Source organism: Corvus kubaryi, unplaced genomic scaffold, assembly GCF_017639235.1.
Source record: "Corvus kubaryi isolate FWS band 111438036 unplaced genomic scaffold, C.kubaryi_AGA036_p1.0 37387, whole genome shotgun sequence".
In the NCBI taxonomy this organism is placed as follows: Eukaryota; Metazoa; Chordata; class Aves; order Passeriformes; family Corvidae; genus Corvus; species Corvus kubaryi.
This window is the reverse complement of record NW_024581129.1, coordinates 2,170,940-2,189,127: the sequence shown is the minus strand read 5'-3', so window position 1 is coordinate 2,189,127 and position 18,188 is coordinate 2,170,940. Positions and strand designations below refer to the sequence as shown.

Below are 18,188 nucleotides of genomic sequence, written 5' to 3'. Positions count from 1 at the left end.
GGGAGGGCGGCCGGGACGCCCCGGCCCCGCGTCCCGCGGCGGGAGCGGCGCTGTGCCCCGCCTGGCCCCGCGTTGTTCCCGCTCGGCGCGGCGGTGGCGGCTCCCGCGGCCCCTCCGCCCCGTGCCCGGGGGGCTCCGCGCTAGGTTCGCCGCCCCCCTCTCCCCCCCCTCCGCGTTGCCATGGGCACGGAGCCGCCGTTGGGCGCCGCCGCCGCGGTCCTGCCCCCGGGCCGGGATGGGACGCGGGCCCGGACAGGTCAGCGCGGGGCCGGGAGGCGGGCACGGCACGGGCGGGGAGCCGCGGGGCTGGGGGGTCTGGCGGGTGTGCGGTGTGACGAAGAAGGGCGAGGCGGGGGCTCGCTCAGGGCCGGTTCCCGGCACCCCTCGCCTGCGTGTCGGAGTGGGTTTTGTTTTGTGTGTGTTTGGGCTCTTGCCGCGCTGAGCGCGGACATGTTGCTTGCGGTGCCCGTCCCTGCCCCTGCCAGCGGCCTTTTACTGTCGGTGTCACAACATTTTCGGGAACCGGGACTCTTCCGAAAGGCAGAGCGGGGGAAGCCGGGTCGGTGCCGCGGGCTTGGCGCTGGCGGTACCGGGGCGGGCGGGTCGGTTGTGAGCGGGGTCCCGGGGCTCGGGGCCGCCCGGAGCGAGGCGCTCACGGCGCCGGGCTCGGTCCCGCCACAACCAGCGGCCCCGGGACACGCAGCGCGGAGCTGTCCCGCGCCGGGCGCTCCCGCCGCCTGCTGAGCAAGGGTAAACTCATTAATTACTTTTGCCTCTGCTGCCTTTCATTTTGTAACTAAAGTAACAGCAGCGCGGGGGGTGTGTGTTTGTGTTCCGCACTGCCCCGGGTTGTTTTGCTCCCGGCGGCGTGTGCGGTGATGTAGCGAGGTGGCTCTGCCTGGGCTTCTGCTGGAGTAGTTGCCTCCTGCTTCTTGTTTGTGCCTCGGCGTTGCCGTGTGCCGCTCTTGTTTTTTTACACTCGCTGCTGGAAACGTTTGGTTTGTACTGAGATAAAGGCGCAATCATGCTCCCTGGCTGAACGCGGTTCTGTGAACGGGATCTTGTCTAAAACCCTCCTGAGCTGTGATTTATTGTATGCAAAGCGGAGACCAAACATAAATATTTAGATCCAAGTCGTAACTGATGCGTGTTGTGATGAGACTGCGAAAAAAGAGTCTAAACAACCCTGATGCAACACTCCAAATGGGAGGAAAGCAACTGTTTGTTCTGTTCCAGTATCATACTGGGAGAAGTCTGTTATGGGAATAGCACGGGGAAAAAACGCTCAATACACACGGCAATGTGCATTTATGTTCAGCAGTGGTACAGGAACAGAACCTGTACACGCATTGAATAGCGGGAGAGGAAGAATATCTTTTGTAATTTTTGTGCTACTTCATCACAGAGATGTTATATCCAAATTAGTTATATTGACATTTTTTAAAAGTGGTGGATCTGAGTTATTCTTGACATCCATTGATATTTGCAGGTGTCTTACTGTTTGATATCTGGTAGTGTGCTACTCAGTTGTCAAAAATAAGTTTAAAAGTACATGAGGCATCCCTCACTGGTCAGAATAAGGCCAAAGCCTGTTTGTGATAATATTCTTCTGATTGCTTTTCACTGCAGTCTTGATTCTGGTTTTTGTCTTGCAAACGAGTTTTAAATATGATGTTGGAACCCCTTCCCTTTCCATCAGGAAAAGGAGATGTCACTGGTATCTGCAATTTGAAGTCTGGATCTTACCTGAAAATCACTGAGCCCAAGAACTGTCACCTTAGTCTTTCAAATGGAAAAGGATGTCCTATTTTTTCAGTAAAATTAGTATATTTTCATTTTTTGTGTGTATTATCATCTCTAAAATGGAAAGTGTGCACAGAGTAGATTCGGAATTGAAAATTTAGAGGAGGAAAATCTAATTAAAGGCTCCACACATCATTTGTCTTTTGTGGGCCTAGAAGTTCTCTGATTTACTTGCTTTGTTTCATCTACCCAAAATTTTATCATTAGCAATCAAGTTGTGCTATGAATCTGAAGTGCTTCATGCTTTGTTCTCTCAGTTATTTCAGGATTACAAAGCAGGTTATACTTTAAACCCTCAGTTAAGTTTATAGTTTCCCTAAACTTAAAAAAGGCCCTACATGATATAGTACGATAGTAGTAAAAATTCATATATAGGAGTTGATAGTTGATCATGTAATTCTTAAGCAGCTTACTATGCACACACAATGCCACATATTTAAAGAGGTACCATCTTGAAACATAATCAGCATTTTATAAAGGCCTTAATATCAGTTGTTGCCTTTATTCTTGAGGGCTGAGGATTTCTTTTGCTTTCTTTTGCATTCATCATTTTCTTTTTATAGTTTACATACCTCTTTTGTTTTTCCCTGGTAAAATAGCTTCATGTAACTAGAACTGAAAAATATACTTTTTAATTCAACTTCTTGGTTGATAAGTAAGCATTGTAAATGTGATGGCTGCAAAATACCGCAAGGAGTGCTGCCAAAATTGTATCCAAACAAATACTTCTTGGAAGGGCAGAAGAAACCCAGGTGGAAATAAATTTGCAAGTGTTTTCTTGCTCTCCTTTCCCAAGATTTCTGAGCTATATCCCATCCTCTGTGTCATCCGGGGTGTGTGGTTCCCAGGAGTGAGAGCATGTTGGCCAGACAATTCCTGCTGGATCTCAACAGGCCGGCATGTGATTGTTCCACTGCTCACAGCTTATTTTAGGAAGGAGGTCTTGGTAGGGTTTAAAACCCCATGAAAGTGTAAGAAATCCCATCAGTCATTAGCTCAGCAGAAGTTAAAAGCAACATTGATACAGTTTTGATGGAAAATGCTACTTTGTGCGTTTAGTTGTGTGTTGGGTGGAATTTTTTTTTTTTTTTTTTTTTTTTTTTTTTTTAAGTTTTGGGTTTGTTCCTTTGTTTGTAATCACTTTTAGCTGTTCAATTCTTCAAGTTCTTTGAGGCTAAGTGACAGGATCTCTCTTAGTCTTTCCTTTCTGGAATATTTTGGACATTCTTATGCCAAACTGAACTTTTGCCTTGTTACAGATATGAACAATGACCATAGTTAACAAGCCAAAATCTTCAAAGTCTAAAAAATCTTCCTCAAGACGGTCTGACAAATCTATGAAACCCCGTACTAAAAAAATGACATCACGCACTGCAAGTTTGGGCCGGGTACCTCCTACAGAAGATCCAAACAAAGTCTCTGTGGACAAAGGTCCTGGGGGGCATATTTATTGTAGATCATCTCAAAAATCAAAGCCTTTTGCCCAAAGAGATCTAGGTAAGTGTCTTTTGTCCTCCCTCCTTTTTCTTAAAAACAAAACCAAAGTAGAAGCAGATTTTAGTTGTTGCATTGCTATAAAATGGGCCCACAATGAATCAAGAGTTCAGCCATAGACTTCAATTCTGTGCATCCCCTGAGGCAGCTGCAGGGATAGGTGTTGCAGAACTTGGTTTTATCTATTTACAATTGATTTGTAAAGTATTTTTTATTTATGTATAATCAAATAAGGGGAGCTTTTCATAGTGCACAGATGTACCTAGGTCTCTTCTGTTCTGGAGAGAAAAGTACATTTTACCATTCATGGCTTCCATTATTCACAAGTCTTTGAATAATAACACTGCCCAGGAAGAGATTTGATATTTGTAGGGTTACTTTCTGTACTTGCTTGTCTGTCTGAGTTCTTACTGTGTAACCACAAGTGTAAGTTTGTGGTTGAAGTTACAATAAGGAAAAAACCAGTAATTTAATTAATAAAGAGATTAAAGGATATAGATATAAAGAAACCAGGTACTAAAATAGAGTGGTAGTTTGTCTTGCATTAGAAGAATTAAAACAGATTAATAAATTGTTGTCCCAAACAGTGTGTTGACCAGCAAATTCACGTGGCAGTGTTAAAGCTGTGCATCGTGTGTTGCTGTGTTTTGGAGTAGAGCTGTTTCTTCAGGCTGCTCCTGCAGAAACCTACCTTTTAAATACCTGCTTTAAAACAAAACCAATGCAACTCTTTCTAAAAGAAAGTTTTCTTGCAGTTGTTAATGATGGGATTGCTCCGCCACAAAGAATTCTTTTTCCACCTGAGAAAATCTGTATGGATTGGCAACAAACACAAAGTGTTGGAGTTGGGCTGCAGAACCTCGGCAACACATGTTTCCTTAATTCTACTCTCCAGTGTTTGACCTACACGCCTCCTCTTGCCAATTACATGCTTTCTCTTGAGCACACCAAGTCATGTGAGTACTTTCTAACACTATAAATCTGTTGGACAGCTCCAGAGGTGAAAGAAAAACAGTGGCTCTGTGAAGAAAGTTCTTAGTTGTCCTGTTTTGCCTGTAGAAGCAGGTTTTGCACATGATCTTAAAGGTCTTTTTCAGCCTAAATGGTTCTATGATTCTGCTAACAGGAAGCTCAGAATTATAGGAGGCATATAAAGTGAATTTGTTAATTTAATGTGCCACGGTAAAACTTAAAGAAAAGATCATTTCTTGCTTCATGTGAATAATAAAGTACATTGTAAAGTAAGGCATTTGATGAACATTTGGCATTTGGGCTTCCTGCTGGTGGAAAGGTGATAAAATTTAGGATGCTGGCGTTGAAGATTCTTAGTGTTCACAGCTGAGATACTGCAGTGCACTAATACTGTGATAAATTGTGTGTTCAATGTTGACCCATTAAAAAACCCAAACATTCTAGAGAGCGCTACAAACTAATATCTTATGAACTCAAATAGAAATTTGGGATGGGGCTGGATTAAAATTTAGGCTGATTTTAATCTAAATAATTAAGTTTGTGTTTTTTAAATGCTGGAATTTGTGTTCTTTGAATTTTGTTTTTCTACTTGAATTTATTTAAGCCTAGGGCAGCTTCTTTTTATATCCATAAATGTGGTTTTTTCCTAAGGCACCTCTATGCTTTCTAGTATGGTATCTTAATGTGTATTCCTAGAAGTTTGATTGCATTTTGTTCCCATATGAAAATTATTTCCATTCAGAATCGTAGAATGGTTTGGGCTGGAAGGAACCTTCAAAATGATTTAGTTCCAATCCCCTGCCATGGGCAGGGACACCTTCCACTGGGAGTGTTCCAGGCCAGGTTGGATGGGGCTTTGAGCAGCCTGGTCTGTGATTCTAAGAGTTTTATTCTGTACAGTTCTGCATATTAAAATGCCACAAAACTGTTGGGATATTGACACCTTAGGAGAAGGGAATGTAACACAGAGAGTGGACATTGCACCCACAACTTAGATTATTATTATTTTGGGGTGGGTTTGTTTTTTAGCAATGTACATTTGACTGGAATCAGTCAAATATACATTGCTGAAAAGATACAAATTTGACTGGAATGGGATGCTGTCTTCTTTCACTGTCTAGGTCATGTAGAAGGATTCTGTATGATGTGCACAATGGAAAGTCACATCAACCAGGTCCTGTGTTGCTCTAATAATGCCATCAAACCTACGTCTGTTATCAATGGCCTTAAAAGTAAGTAGTATAGCTTTATTTTTTTTGTTTTGGTTTGGTTTTAGTTTTTCAAAGAGTTATTTGATGCATATAAATAATTCTGATACTTTAAAGAAGAGATATTTTAGAAATCTGTGTTTTCTTTCATTCTATAAGAAATAAATGTATAATAACCTTCTTATTTATTAGGAATAGGAAAACATTTCCATTTTGGCAGTCAAGAGGATGCACATGAATTCTTATGCTTCACTGTTGATGCTTTACAGAAAGCTTGCTTGAATGGAAGCACCAAGTAAGCATAAACTAATTAAATTTAAATGTTTCTTAGCCCCTCTTACTACTTTAATTACTATCATGAATTAAAATCTATGTCCTTGGTTTTCATAAAACCAAAAATTGTTTGCAGAGTTAACTGTGCTTTCAGTCTTCTGAGGTCTGACTCTAATTTATTTCCAGGTTAGACAGATCTTCTCAAGCCACCACGCTTATTTATCAAATATTTGGAGGATATCTAAGATCTCGAGGTACTTTTTAAAAAAATCTACTGTCTTCCGAACTGATCTGTGTCTTTTTGTCTGCCTGTAGCAAAGGAATTTGTAGTTTGACTAAAGTAATGTGTACTAATAATTTAAATTCGTGCAGTTAGTCTCATTCACATGATGTTAAGCATTTGTATTTTGTTTCCAGTAAAGTGCTTGAACTGCAAAGCAGTGTCGGATACGTACGAGCCATTTCTCGATGTTACTTTGGATATAAAGGTAAGATGTTTTGTGAGCATGGGTTGAGATGTGGAAAGGCCTATAGAGCTTCATAAAATAAAGTCATTTTCCTTAAAAACATATCTTGTTGAAACAAAAGAACTTGGTGGTGGATGTGGGTGGATTGGACTTTGTTATTCTGTGGAAGCCGTGGAAATGCTCTCTGTGTTTGGATTGGATTTAAGCTGGAAAAATAATAATTATGTCTACACAAACAGTGATACAATCATACTTCTCAATTATTCTACTTCAATATACATCTATTGTCAGACTGATGGGTTTGATTGTTCTCATTATTGGTGCCAAAGCATACCACAGATATTGTCTGGCACTGCAAAATTTATTTATTTTGAAGTAGGATCATTTTCAAATGAGGTAAAGGCTCAATGAATTCTGTTTCTGTCTCCTCCTTCACAGTGTTTGCTGTTCACAATAGGTCACTTAAGTATGAACTAGCAAGGTTCTCTTGTATAGTGCTTGTAAGTGCTTGAAATTTTGCATTTCTTGTGACTTAGTGCTCTACTTTCTTACTCATCCAGGCAGTTACATCTGTCACCAGAGCTCTAGAACAATTTGTGAAACCAGAACAACTGGACGGTGAAAATAGCTATAAGTGTAGCAAGTAAGATTATTATTAATTACACTTTAATAAAAGATACACGTTTAATGCAGTGCATGACTTGGAGGATAAGTTATCTCTTGACTTTGTTTACCATTAAGACAGACATGGCTTGCTGTTTCATTTAGTTTTGTTTACACAACTAATATACTGAAATCATTCAAACCTTGGAAAATAATGCACTTGTTTCTAAGTGAGTAACTTTAATGTTTCTGTTTGAATATTTGGAAATATGTTATAAGAATTGTGTTGCTCACATTAGACTTTTATTCCTAATGTTGTCTGTACTGGGGCTTGTCAGCCTTCCTAAGGGTGAAGTTGCACACTAAAATACTCATGGCTGGAAGTTAAAAGGCGTGTCTGATAAGAAGTGGTGAGCTGGAGCACAGGGCCATGGACAAGGATTTGGGGTGGGAGGCAACACCAGCTTAGTCACACATGAACCCAGAAGCTTTAGTCTTTTTGTGAGTTTGAAAAGAAAGGTTTGGTATACATACAATGTCATTTCCATTGCAGGCAAGCTATTATATTACTTTTCAGTTTCCTTTTTGTTTTCTACCATTATTTTTTCTAATAAAGACTACTGCCTGAAAATTTTGTTTCTAAATACAGGTTACACCTTTTTTTTTTGTATTCTGGGTGGGTCTTTTTTTTACACTGGCTTTCACTATCAGTTTGGAATTCTGTGCCTTGTATTTTGACATCAGTTTGAAAAGAGGCTATTAAATTCTTTCTGTTTGTTAGCTCTCAGCAGTATTTTTCTTCACAATGTAGAGTGACATACTTCAGTCTTTATGCTGATTGTTGCATTTCAGGACTTAGTCTGTACCTCCTTTGAGTATGCAGTGCAACATACAAAATTACCAATTTTGTTTTGAAAGACTGCAGAGGGTTTCAGTGTCTTTCCAGGCAACCTCAGTTCAAGAAAACTCAATATTGTCCAGTGTCTGCCTCTTTGCAGAATGGCTGACTGTTTCCTTCCAGTGATTTTTGTTTACATTTTTTACAGCCTTACCTTTTTGGCATAAGAAAGATGCATGTTCAGACATTTATTTGGCTATCAAGAGATAATGTCCTAAATCCTTTATTCCTTGTTCTGTAGAGCTGTCTCTAATGTCCTATCTTCTCTCTCTTAACAAAGCTGAAATGCAGCTTATGGATTTAAGAAAAGATCTAACATATTACACAAACAAATATCATTCAAATAGCATAAGCATGTGTGAGAGATGAAAACTTGTTTGACTTCTGGGTGAGAAAAGAATATACTGTTAAAAATATGTCTGTGCTTGTTTTAAAGGTGTAAAAAGATGGTCCCAGCATCAAAGAGATACACGATACATCGCTCTTCCAATGTTCTCACAATATCACTGAAAAGATTTGCAAATTTTACAGGTGGAAAGATCAACAAGGTATGTTTGTAGCTGGAATGCTACTTTATCTTCTCAGAATGGGACGTTTCCCAAAGATGAATACTCATTTTAAAGTTGTTCACATTTTCAGGCAGTACCTGTAAGAGAAATCGATACAACAACTTAGCAGCAGTGGCTGCTTCTTTCTTTTTTAATTGTGATAAAGTTCCTGTGTGACCATAAGAACATACCTTACCCTTAAAGAGCTAATTCTGTAGAAAATAGCTCCCTGCAGTTAAGTTATTAAATGTTGTTTCTGAGAATAGGCATTTTTAAGTGAATCGAAAAATATGTAAGTCCCTAGTCTGTGTTTGTAGAAATGTTTTTTTCAGGCTGTTCTCTGAAGTATTTCAGGATAATGTTTGAATCTTTGTCTGTGTTTAGGATGTAAAATACCCTGAATATTTGGATCTTCGAGCATATATGTCCCAATCCATTGGAGAACCCCTCATCTATGCTTTATATGCAGTTCTTGTACATAGTGGCTTCAACTGTAATGCTGGACACTATCTCTGCTTCATAAAGGTAGGTGTCAGCTCAACTTCTAGCAGGGTAAAATATATGCTGGCAAAGAAATCAAAATGTTACTGGTAACCACTGGCTTTAGGGGAAATCATTGCATCATGTGCTTTGTTTGCTTTGGTGTGCTTTGTTCTGTAGTGCTCTATCTGTGATGTCCTTTGGAACGCATGCAATTCATCTGAAGTTGTTCTGTCTTTGTTTGCAGGCTGGTAATGGACTTTGGTACCGAATGAATGATGCCTCAGTAGAGCTTTCTGATATCAAAACAGTTCTCAATCAGCAAGCTTATGTACTTTTTTATATCAGGTAATAACAAACACCAGTTGTGCTCACAATATTTTTACTATGAAGTTGTTGATACTTTTCTTGTGTTCAAGTCTTTTTCTTTTCACCCTAGGAAAATATTATTGTTTGTATACTTCTGTCAAAGTGGAAATTCCCCATGTCATTTATTATCTCTCGTTGCTTGACATTAAACTTCTGCTCTTGGGTACACTGCATTATATCTGCTCTCTGTAGCTGGCCACCTTAGAAAAAAGGAGAAATCATGGCCATAGATGGTGTGAGGCTGAAGCATTGCTCTGGGAAGTCATTGTAGGAGGACTATTATCTAATCTTCAGTTTGTAGTCTTGGCTAAATCTTCCTCATGTGTCTTTCATGTCATATACACTGTTCCTGTGAGATTATAGGGTGGGGTTTAATCCAGGGACAGGCTGAAAGCAAAGCTCTGAGCTGAGGTGCCCTTGTCTCCCAAGGCGCTACGATCTGACGCTGGGCGAGCGAGCCTTTTACCTGCCCGCGCCGTCCTACCCCCGCACCTTCCTCGGCCAGCGCGGAGCCAACAGCAAGCAGGCTGCATTTATGGGGCCACGCCTTCCTCCTCACATGATCAAGGTAATTGGAGCAGGGCAGATTATAGCACCAAATTATGGTGGGTTTTCATGTGGGGTTGGGGGTTTTTTTTTGGGTTTTTTCGTCCCTTCCACACTGCAGGTTTTTTCACGGCCCTCATGCTGGAGCCAGAGTTATTCAAACAGTAGCTAATCCTAAATTGTGCAGCCTTGCCACTTTGTTACTTTACTCTTCCAGCTCAGCTTTCTAAAGCACTGAGAGCTGTGCTCGAGACAATTTAAGTCGTCTATTAATGCCTAAATAATTTAAATTTACAAAGTAAAAGCCCCGTCCCTATCACTGTCACTTTAGTTGAGACAATGATAGAAAAAAAATTGTCTTGTTCCTGGGTACCAGCAGAATCATTCCAGTGTTGTCAGAGAATGTTTTAAAAGGAAAATAAATATTTTTGGGATAGCTTTAGTCAATGTTAAGTTGTTTGGGTGGGTGTCAAAACTGATGCTCATTTGATACCAAAAGCAGGATTTACACACACTTGTTGGACTTGCAGTTATATTGGAAGGGAGGTGAGGTCTCTTCTTAGGCGTTGAGGCAATCTGTAGAACTATTTAGAGTGAGAATTCAGTGTTGTAAACCTTGCAATGCTGTGTTTGAACATATCCATCTTACAATCTCATTAAATCCAGAGTTCCAGTCGCTTAAATGGAAATGGACCCTTGAAAGAGGATCCCAGTACTGTTGGTGTTGCTGTAAAAAGGCCGTCTTCAGCTCCACCAACAGCTTGTGTTCAAAACTGGGCAATTTCCAGGCCTTCAATGACAGACCCTTCAAAGCCCCAGAAGATCACGATCAGTATTCACAACAAGCTGCCCTCCCGCCAGACGGTGTCGCAGGCGGAGTGTCCGAGCAGTGCTGTGGAGGAGGAGGATCTGAAGCCCCTTCCTTCAGCCACAATTACAAACTCTTCCGCAGCAGAGCCTACCTCAAACCTAGCCACAGTGTCAGTTGCTACTAATGTCTCCAAGCAGGAGGTTCCTGATGAAATCTTTGTTGAGCCAGCAGTGAATGGAAACCCTAAGCTCTGTTCTGATAACACAGTCCCATACGGTGCAGAACCTTCAGGAAAATCCGAGGAGTCCAAGGGCTTGTTTAAAAGGAATTGCAACGTCATATCTTCCAATGGAATTCTGATTGGGAAGGTGGTCCGTACATTGCATAATTCCCATTCGTCCTGTCAGAATGCTGAAGAAAGATCCCAACATGAGCTGCCAAAAATTGATTCCTTAAATGGTGCTATTAGTTTAGATAATGAATATAAAGAAAATGGACTGAAACTTGATGATTCCACTTGCCAAGTCCAACCCGTTAAACCTTCTGAGATTTTCTTCTCTAAAGCAAATGGAGTGCTTGAAATGGTGAGTTACGTTTGTTCCTCTGGACTTCCTCACCTGTGATATATTCAATATTCATGAGCACTACATTCTAACCCTTTGTGCTGTTATCCCACTGAATTTGCAGAGCTGAGCTGACACATGACATATGTCAACATAAGAGAAGTTCAGGGAGAGAAGACTTCAAAAGTTTCATAAAATACATTTTTGAGCGAAGTGGGGGATGACGTGTAAAGTGGGAGTAGTGCAGGTAGCTCAGTGTGATCTTGTTTAACATCTAATGTTGGAAGTTTGTCAACAACAGTAGTTTTCTACTAAAAATAGCTTTTTCTTTCTGATTGTTAACTTCTGTGTTTTAATTGTAGATGCCTAAAGCTTTGTCACCAGATCCTCAAGGTATCTTAGAATCTCTCACATACAGCCAGTTGAACAGCTTGTCAGAGGAAAAAAGGTAAAATGAGTACACACTGATTAAAACAAGATTTCATACAAGTTTATTATTATTTTACCCCTCTACTAACACTACTTAAGAGATTTACATCAGTACAGAGAATTCCACACTGTACATGTGGTATTGCAAACATCAGCACTGGGCACACATTATTCTGATACTAAATACAGGCAGACAGTTTCACTCCTGTAAAACTTTCACAGGATGTTTTTACATTTTTCTTCCATTGTCTGGAATACTTTTCTATTCCTCTTTCCCTTTTTTGCATCCTAGGATGAGTGAATGTAAATTCCCACAATCTGCTCTCCCGTTTGGGAGAGAGTGGGAGATCTGTGTGTTTACCTTTTTTCTAATTGGGGGGAGAGCAAATATCACTCTTCTGGCTACTGATGTGATTCAGAGCTGCAAGTGGAAGGAGATGGATGTGTTGGGGTTTCTAATTAAAACAGGGGGATTTTCTCTCAATTTTGCTTGTGTGTTATTTGAAAAATGCCTAAAAGTGGTGGATTTTTCAAGGCAAGACTTGAAGAATGGAGAAAAGAAAAACTCTCCATGGGAGCAGAGGGAGGTGTAAGAATAGTTTTCTAAGGACAATGTCTTTCAGAGTTTTGCATTAGCCACCTTTTTTATTTCTTTTTTATTTCTTTTTTTTTTTTTTTTTACTTTAGGAGATTTTACTCCTAATATCTTTTAGATGGACTTTTTCAAGTTAAAAATATGTTTTTGTTTTTATGCAGTGTCTCTGGATCTCAGAAATCTTCTGACAATGATGGTCTTATGGAAACTGTAGTGATGGAAGCACTGTTTGCCTATGAAGATTCCAGGAAGGTTTCTTCCAACTTCAGCTGTGACGTTGAGAAACTTTTTACTCAATCAGATTCTGAAACTGTTTTTACCAAAGAAGAAGTTGCTGAAAGTATTATAACAAAAGCTGATAATGCACATCTCAATATTAATGGTCAGCACAAGGTTAGGAAAAAATCCTTGGATACTGAAGGTGAATTCCTTGGGCAGTGCGAGTCTGAAGACATCAGAGATAAAGACAAACTAAGAAGATCAAAGGAACCTGAACTCATTTCAAAAGAAAATCCTTTGTACATGAAAGGGTCTCCTGAGAGCAAAGAGAAATTAGGGCAAACTTCCTCTATAAAGCCTGACATTGAATGTAGTTCTAAAAAACTTGCATCTCTAGATATTACAGATAAATGCCAAGATACAAAGGACATTTCTAATAACTATGTAGAGGTACCACCCGTTAATGACTCCTCTATTACAAAACTGGATAAAGTATTGGAAAGTCAATTTTCTAGAGCAGATGAGGGACTGAGTAATAAAATATGTGAAGAAGATGATAAACATATGAAAAAAAATAAGAAAAAAATCCACGACTCTAAAAGAACTGACAAAGAGCACTACCGGAGGAAGAGAGAAAACTCGGACACTGAGGAGAAGGAGAGGCAAACCAGAAACAAACCAGATGATCATTCCCACAGGAGGAGGAGCTCTCACAGCATGGAAACAAACAAGCAAAGCCGTCATAAGCAGGAGTATTGCAGTGAGAGCAAGTACAGATCCTCCCACAATGAAAGAAACAGTCCCAGTAATGGCAGGAGCTCAGGAAAATATTCTCGTTACAGATCCCGAAGCAGAGAAAGGACAGATCCAGACAGGAATAGGTATTATTATTCCAAAGGAGACAGACCTTGGATTAGAGAAAGATACTATCAAGATGAACCACGGAGATGGGAAAAATGCAGATACTACAGTGATTATTATTCCTCCCATGGAACAAGGGATGGTAGGGAGAGGAAGTCCTCTCATTGTGATAAAGACTATGACAAATTGAGCCAAGCTTACAGCAGGTCACACAAGGATTATCATTGCAAAAGCAGATGGGCTCACAGCACACTCTCCCGAGAGGAGGATGTGCATCACTTCAGCAGCCACAGAGCAAACTTCCACCACTGTTCAGTACCTCAGCAGCACTCGGAAAAATACTCTCGTGAAAGGCACACACTTCCACCAGTGTCAGCTCACTCAAATTTTGAGGACTCTTCCCGGGAAAATGAAAAAGAAAAACTAAGAAATAGCAAAAGAAAATACTCCCACCAAGAAGAAAGTGGAAGTGACATAGAAAAGAAATGCCGAAAGGTGGATGACCAAAGAATCAAAAAGTATAAGAAGGTCAAGAAGAAAAAGAAGTCCAAAGATAAACATCGAGAGAAGGATTACAAGTAAGCAAGGATTCCAGCATAATCAGCAATTTTTTCCTAATTATTTTCTGGGTATTTCTCATGTCTGCCTTTTTTTCCTTGTTTCTAAGTAACTTTTCTGTCATAATGTGACGGGATCATGTCATTAGGTTGGCCAAGTGAAGATAGGAAAGATGTTGCTGAATTGTGTTAGAACACTAGAGCTGGACAATGTAGTCAGAATAACATCTGCACACCGTTCTTGGTTAGGTTACAATTTTAATTTTTTTTTTAATTCCCCATATGCCTGTTAATGATTTGTGTACAAACCAGGACCTCTTGTCCTTCATTCTGAGGGCTTAAGGTTGCTGCATCTAAATTAAGTTAGATGTGCAGAAATTACCACAAAGTAGCAGACACTCTGCAAGTCGTCACCTGTGGTAAATAAATAACATTTCATATATACATCAAGTGCCACATCTGTTTTTCTAACTTGCATGTTTCCTTCAGACTTTATGATTTGGATTGCTCTGTGCTCCACTTTGACAATGACAATCGCAAACATAAGAAAAAGAAGAAAAAGAAGAAGCATGACAGGAAACTGAAAGACTTATTGGAATATTTAGATCCTCGTTTCCAGAAGAAAACATGGGAGAAGAAGGAAGAATCCCATCCTCCAGATGACCATTTATGTGAGCAATACAGAAACCAGGGCAGTAAACAACCCTACAAGGAAGAGAAGCCTTCTGGTGCAGGTGACAGCAAGAAATACAGCTCCATGGCATCCAATGAGTATGTCAGAGGTAAGGGGCCCTGGGATGCTGGCAGGACTCCTGGTTATTCATAACCATCTTTAAATGCTTGTGTGATAAAATTCCTGGGTTTTATCATGGCTTCCAAACACTATCGTGGCAGGGGGTTGGAAATAGATGATCTTTAAGATGCCTTCCAACCCAAACTATTCTGTAATTTAAGTAAAATACCACATTCAGCTGTTCAGAGCATAGAAACAGTGCTGGTTGCTCACTCAGAGTAACAGAAGTTGGTGATGATACTGAAATATTGTTGGTCCAGGTGTAGCTCTGCCTTCTCCTAAGCACAGCTGTCAAACCTCCAGAGGACACTTCACAATTAAACACCTGGAGAGTGTTAAATTCCTGCTATTGTTTTATTCCGTTGTGGGGTTTTTCTGTTAGCATAGGCTTAAACAATACACAGAAGTGGGCTGAGGAAACAGCTCTTCCCCAGTTTTTAATATTTAGAAAATCTGATTGGTGCTTCTTACAAAAAACCTGAATATGAATTTGTGTGCCTGACTAAATTTACACTGAGCTCTCAGCTGTTGCTTGTCATAATCTCAACTTGGGCTCACAGTAGATAAATTAATTAAATTAATTAGCTCTAAAATTATGCAATGAAGATGATTGCATACTGCAACAAATTCAACATCTAAAATCAAACTTGACAACATCTCCCATGAAATTTTTGCTGAACAGAAGTGTTTATTATAGAAATAAAATATTATTAAATGGCTATTATCTGACATAAACCAGTTCCAGTTACCCATCTATTTTAATAAAAAACCGAAACAATCCCCCAGCTATCTATTTTACTCGAAGATAAGTGAAGTAATCCCTGAAGAAGACAGCTCACTATCCAAAAGCAAATTTTATTGTCAAATTTTCTACGTTTTATACCTACCCATGGTTTAAGAACTGGGTTAATGGTCAGGAAGGAAAGCTGATTGTTCACCCATTATTCTTTAACAAGGAAAATTTAAGAACTGAGTTGAGGTCTTTCAAATCCTAATGTTGTAAAAAGAGATTTCTTTTATAATACTCATGTCCAAAATAACCCTTATTGCACTAAAAGGTTATCGAGCTGATAAATCAGGAACTAAACAGAACAAAATGCTTGTGATCAGTAGGGGTTTGGCCTTAGTGATTTTCTGGCCAGCAGATGGCAAACTCGGGTTTTTCCAAACCAGTCAGGTTTAGTGAGGAGTTCAGTGTCCTGCGGTGCTCACAGGGCACTGGGGGTGCTGGGCTGTGCAGGGAGGGAGCCGTTCATCCATTGCACAACTCGCCCCTCACAACTCGAGGGGAGACGAGGGCTGGCAAAAGCAATTTTTTCAAGTCTTGAGAATTTTAGTATTTCCTCAAGTGCATGGATGTTAATTCCATCTTCTGGAAGGTCAATGTTTTTTTGGTTTGTTTTTTTTTTAATGGGTCTCAGAAGTCTCTGAACAATGAAAGCTGCTTTCCAAAGAGGCCACTTGGGCTGTGTTTTTAGAGTATTGAACCTCTCAAACAAGGTAGGGACAGGCGTGGAACCACTGAAGAGGAATTGTGAGGTTGTGCCTTTTCACCACAACTCCTGTTATTTTGAAGGAATTAATAAGGATGAAAACAGCTTAGTGCTGAGTTGTGGTTTAAGAAAAATTCACACAGGATGGGAGAAGGAGCAGCTTTGAAGCAGTTCTTTCCTACATTCCTACATGTCCTCTCCAGCAAATTTCTGAGGGCTCTGCCTTTGTGGCTAAGATCTGGTCAGCCTGACCACAAGATTGTTACTAAAACAACAATGCTGTTTGGGCAGACCTTAAATTTAATTTGATTCAGCCACGGTCCAGCACTTGCTGTTAAAGCAGGTGGCTCTGTCCTGTTCAGCAGCCTTAGCTGAGAACTGGGATGCAGTTGGTGTGTGAGGAGGTTGGATCCTGTACTGAGGGAGCAGATGGAGCTGGGGAAGATTTGAGCCTTATAGAAATCAAGCCTGAGACAGTTTTCTGTTTAATGTCCCAGCAGAGCCTGACCTTGCTTCCTTTTGCCTTTCAGATGTGGAGCTGACTGATGAAAGCCTTCAATACTCAGACTGAACCCACCACCAACCCCAATGACTTCTGACCACCAACCCCAGCAACCCTTCACCTTCAAAACCAACAACTTTTCATCATCAAAACCAATGACTTCTTACCTTCAACGACTTCTTACCTTCAAACCTGACATTACCAATATTGACCATCAAAACTTAAAATTTATTATCAATTACCATCAAGACAAAATCCAGTCATAAGTGGTGCTTAACATTTCTGTACAGAATTTTACCATATAAGAACTTTTTTTTAGTTTTTAACTTGAGACTTTCTTTTTTAAAATATACTTCTAATCCAAAAGGGTGAAAACTTTTTACAACTGCTGAACATTGTAAATTACCACATAAATATCTCACTGTGCTGAGATAATGCCCTGGAATAGACCATCTCAAATGCTGCTTAATTACAGACTCAGGTTGACTTTATGTTATTCATGTAATGTTACTCCAAGTTAAGACATCTGGTGCAAGAGCGACCAGGAATTATAAAAGTTGCAACTGACAGTCTGTATATTTAATTTAAAGACTTATTTAAAACTTCACAAGTTTTGCAAGAGCTTCATTTTTTTCTGTGGTCTGACACTAGAAACTAATTTACTTCACATTTGAGTTATATTCAAGATCTGAAGAAAATCTTCTGGGTTTCGGCATTGTGAAACAACAAATATGCAGTTCTGAATGTATCTCTCAAGACTATTTGTATATTGTTCCATATGTTTTTATTACATTTTCTTAATATACTGTCATTTGTCTTAAGTCTCAGTTGTCTGTTTTGTCTCTCTAAAGTGTCTAGTTACAGACAAATTCATACTGTGATTTTTATTTTTATTATTAAATGCTATCAAACTGTGATGCACTTATTATTCACTGGTCCTGCATCAGGAGATGAGTGGGGAACCTGTATTAAATACAGTTCATCTGAATAATCTGTCTGGTTTATACAAGCTGTGTTGTTCAGAGATGTCTAAAGTTTGATCTTTGTTTTTTTAAAGATAAAAAGCACTTGCCCCACTGTAAATATATAGCATGTAAAATTTATATAGTATATAAATACAGCAAAGTTAAAATGGATTTTTACTTGAGTTTTACTTGAGTTATTTAACGTGCACTGTGTCATGGGAGCTGACAGCTGTCAGAGCATGTTTGACACTCCAGAAGTCACATTTTCCTCTCAGTGTAGGGGAGAAGATGCTGTTGATGTGAGCCAGAGAAGATCAGTAGTCCAGGACTGCAGCTGCCCAGACAACGATGCAGAAGGCTTCTCCTTTGAACTCAAAGCTGCCCCAGCCAGGCACCAGGCTGGGAGCTCAGCAGGAGCTTCTTATTGTGTGTGACAAAATAAAAAAAAAACAATTAAAAAAAACAGCAAAAAAGAGCAAGGTTAATGTTTCACTAATACTTAAAAGTACTATTTTAGTACATGGAGAACACCACAAAGCCAAACCATAATGTACCTGCATAATGTTCCTATGGCAACAGTGATGTGACGTTACATAAAGTAACATGGCAAAGTAACCAACATTCCTGTCCTGTATCTGGCTTTTTTTTCCTCTTCTGTCCTCTGGCTCCAAGATCTGGTGGTGTGTCCTTTGTCTGATGAGTAACTCCAGCACAAGTGTCTCAAGGAGTTTGTGTTGCT

At 39.9% G+C, this 18,188-nt stretch overlaps 1 protein-coding gene across 2 annotated transcripts in view; it reads left to right on the top strand.

The window, feature by feature from the left end:
• The window catches only part of USP42 (ubiquitin specific peptidase 42), an 18,407-nt gene extending 787 nt beyond the window's left edge, over window positions 1-17,620 (top strand). Inside the window, exons 1-17 of one of the 2 annotated variants that reach the window (XM_042036836.1) lie at window positions 140-256; window positions 3,063-3,300; window positions 4,053-4,253; window positions 5,391-5,501; window positions 5,670-5,772; window positions 5,937-6,004; window positions 6,168-6,238; window positions 6,778-6,860; window positions 8,155-8,266; window positions 8,651-8,791; window positions 8,994-9,094; window positions 9,545-9,683; window positions 10,328-11,056; window positions 11,398-11,483; window positions 12,221-13,717; window positions 14,186-14,478; window positions 16,513-17,620. In XM_042036836.1, the coding sequence (XP_041892770.1) occupies window positions 3,072-3,300; window positions 4,053-4,253; window positions 5,391-5,501; window positions 5,670-5,772; window positions 5,937-6,004; window positions 6,168-6,238; window positions 6,778-6,860; window positions 8,155-8,266; window positions 8,651-8,791; window positions 8,994-9,094; window positions 9,545-9,683; window positions 10,328-11,056; window positions 11,398-11,483; window positions 12,221-13,717; window positions 14,186-14,478; window positions 16,513-16,553 (4,005 nt within the window). In that variant the 5' untranslated portion in view covers window positions 140-256; window positions 3,063-3,071 and the 3' untranslated portion in view covers window positions 16,554-17,620. Of the gene's footprint in view, window positions 1-139; window positions 257-3,062; window positions 3,301-4,052; window positions 4,254-5,390; window positions 5,502-5,669; window positions 5,773-5,936; window positions 6,005-6,167; window positions 6,239-6,777; window positions 6,861-8,154; window positions 8,267-8,650; window positions 8,792-8,993; window positions 9,095-9,544; window positions 9,684-10,327; window positions 11,057-11,397; window positions 11,484-12,220; window positions 13,718-14,185; window positions 14,479-16,512 lie in introns of those variants that run through there. The other variant, XM_042036835.1, reaches the window with a different exon arrangement.
• The last annotated feature ends 568 nt before the right edge of the window (window positions 17,621-18,188 follow it).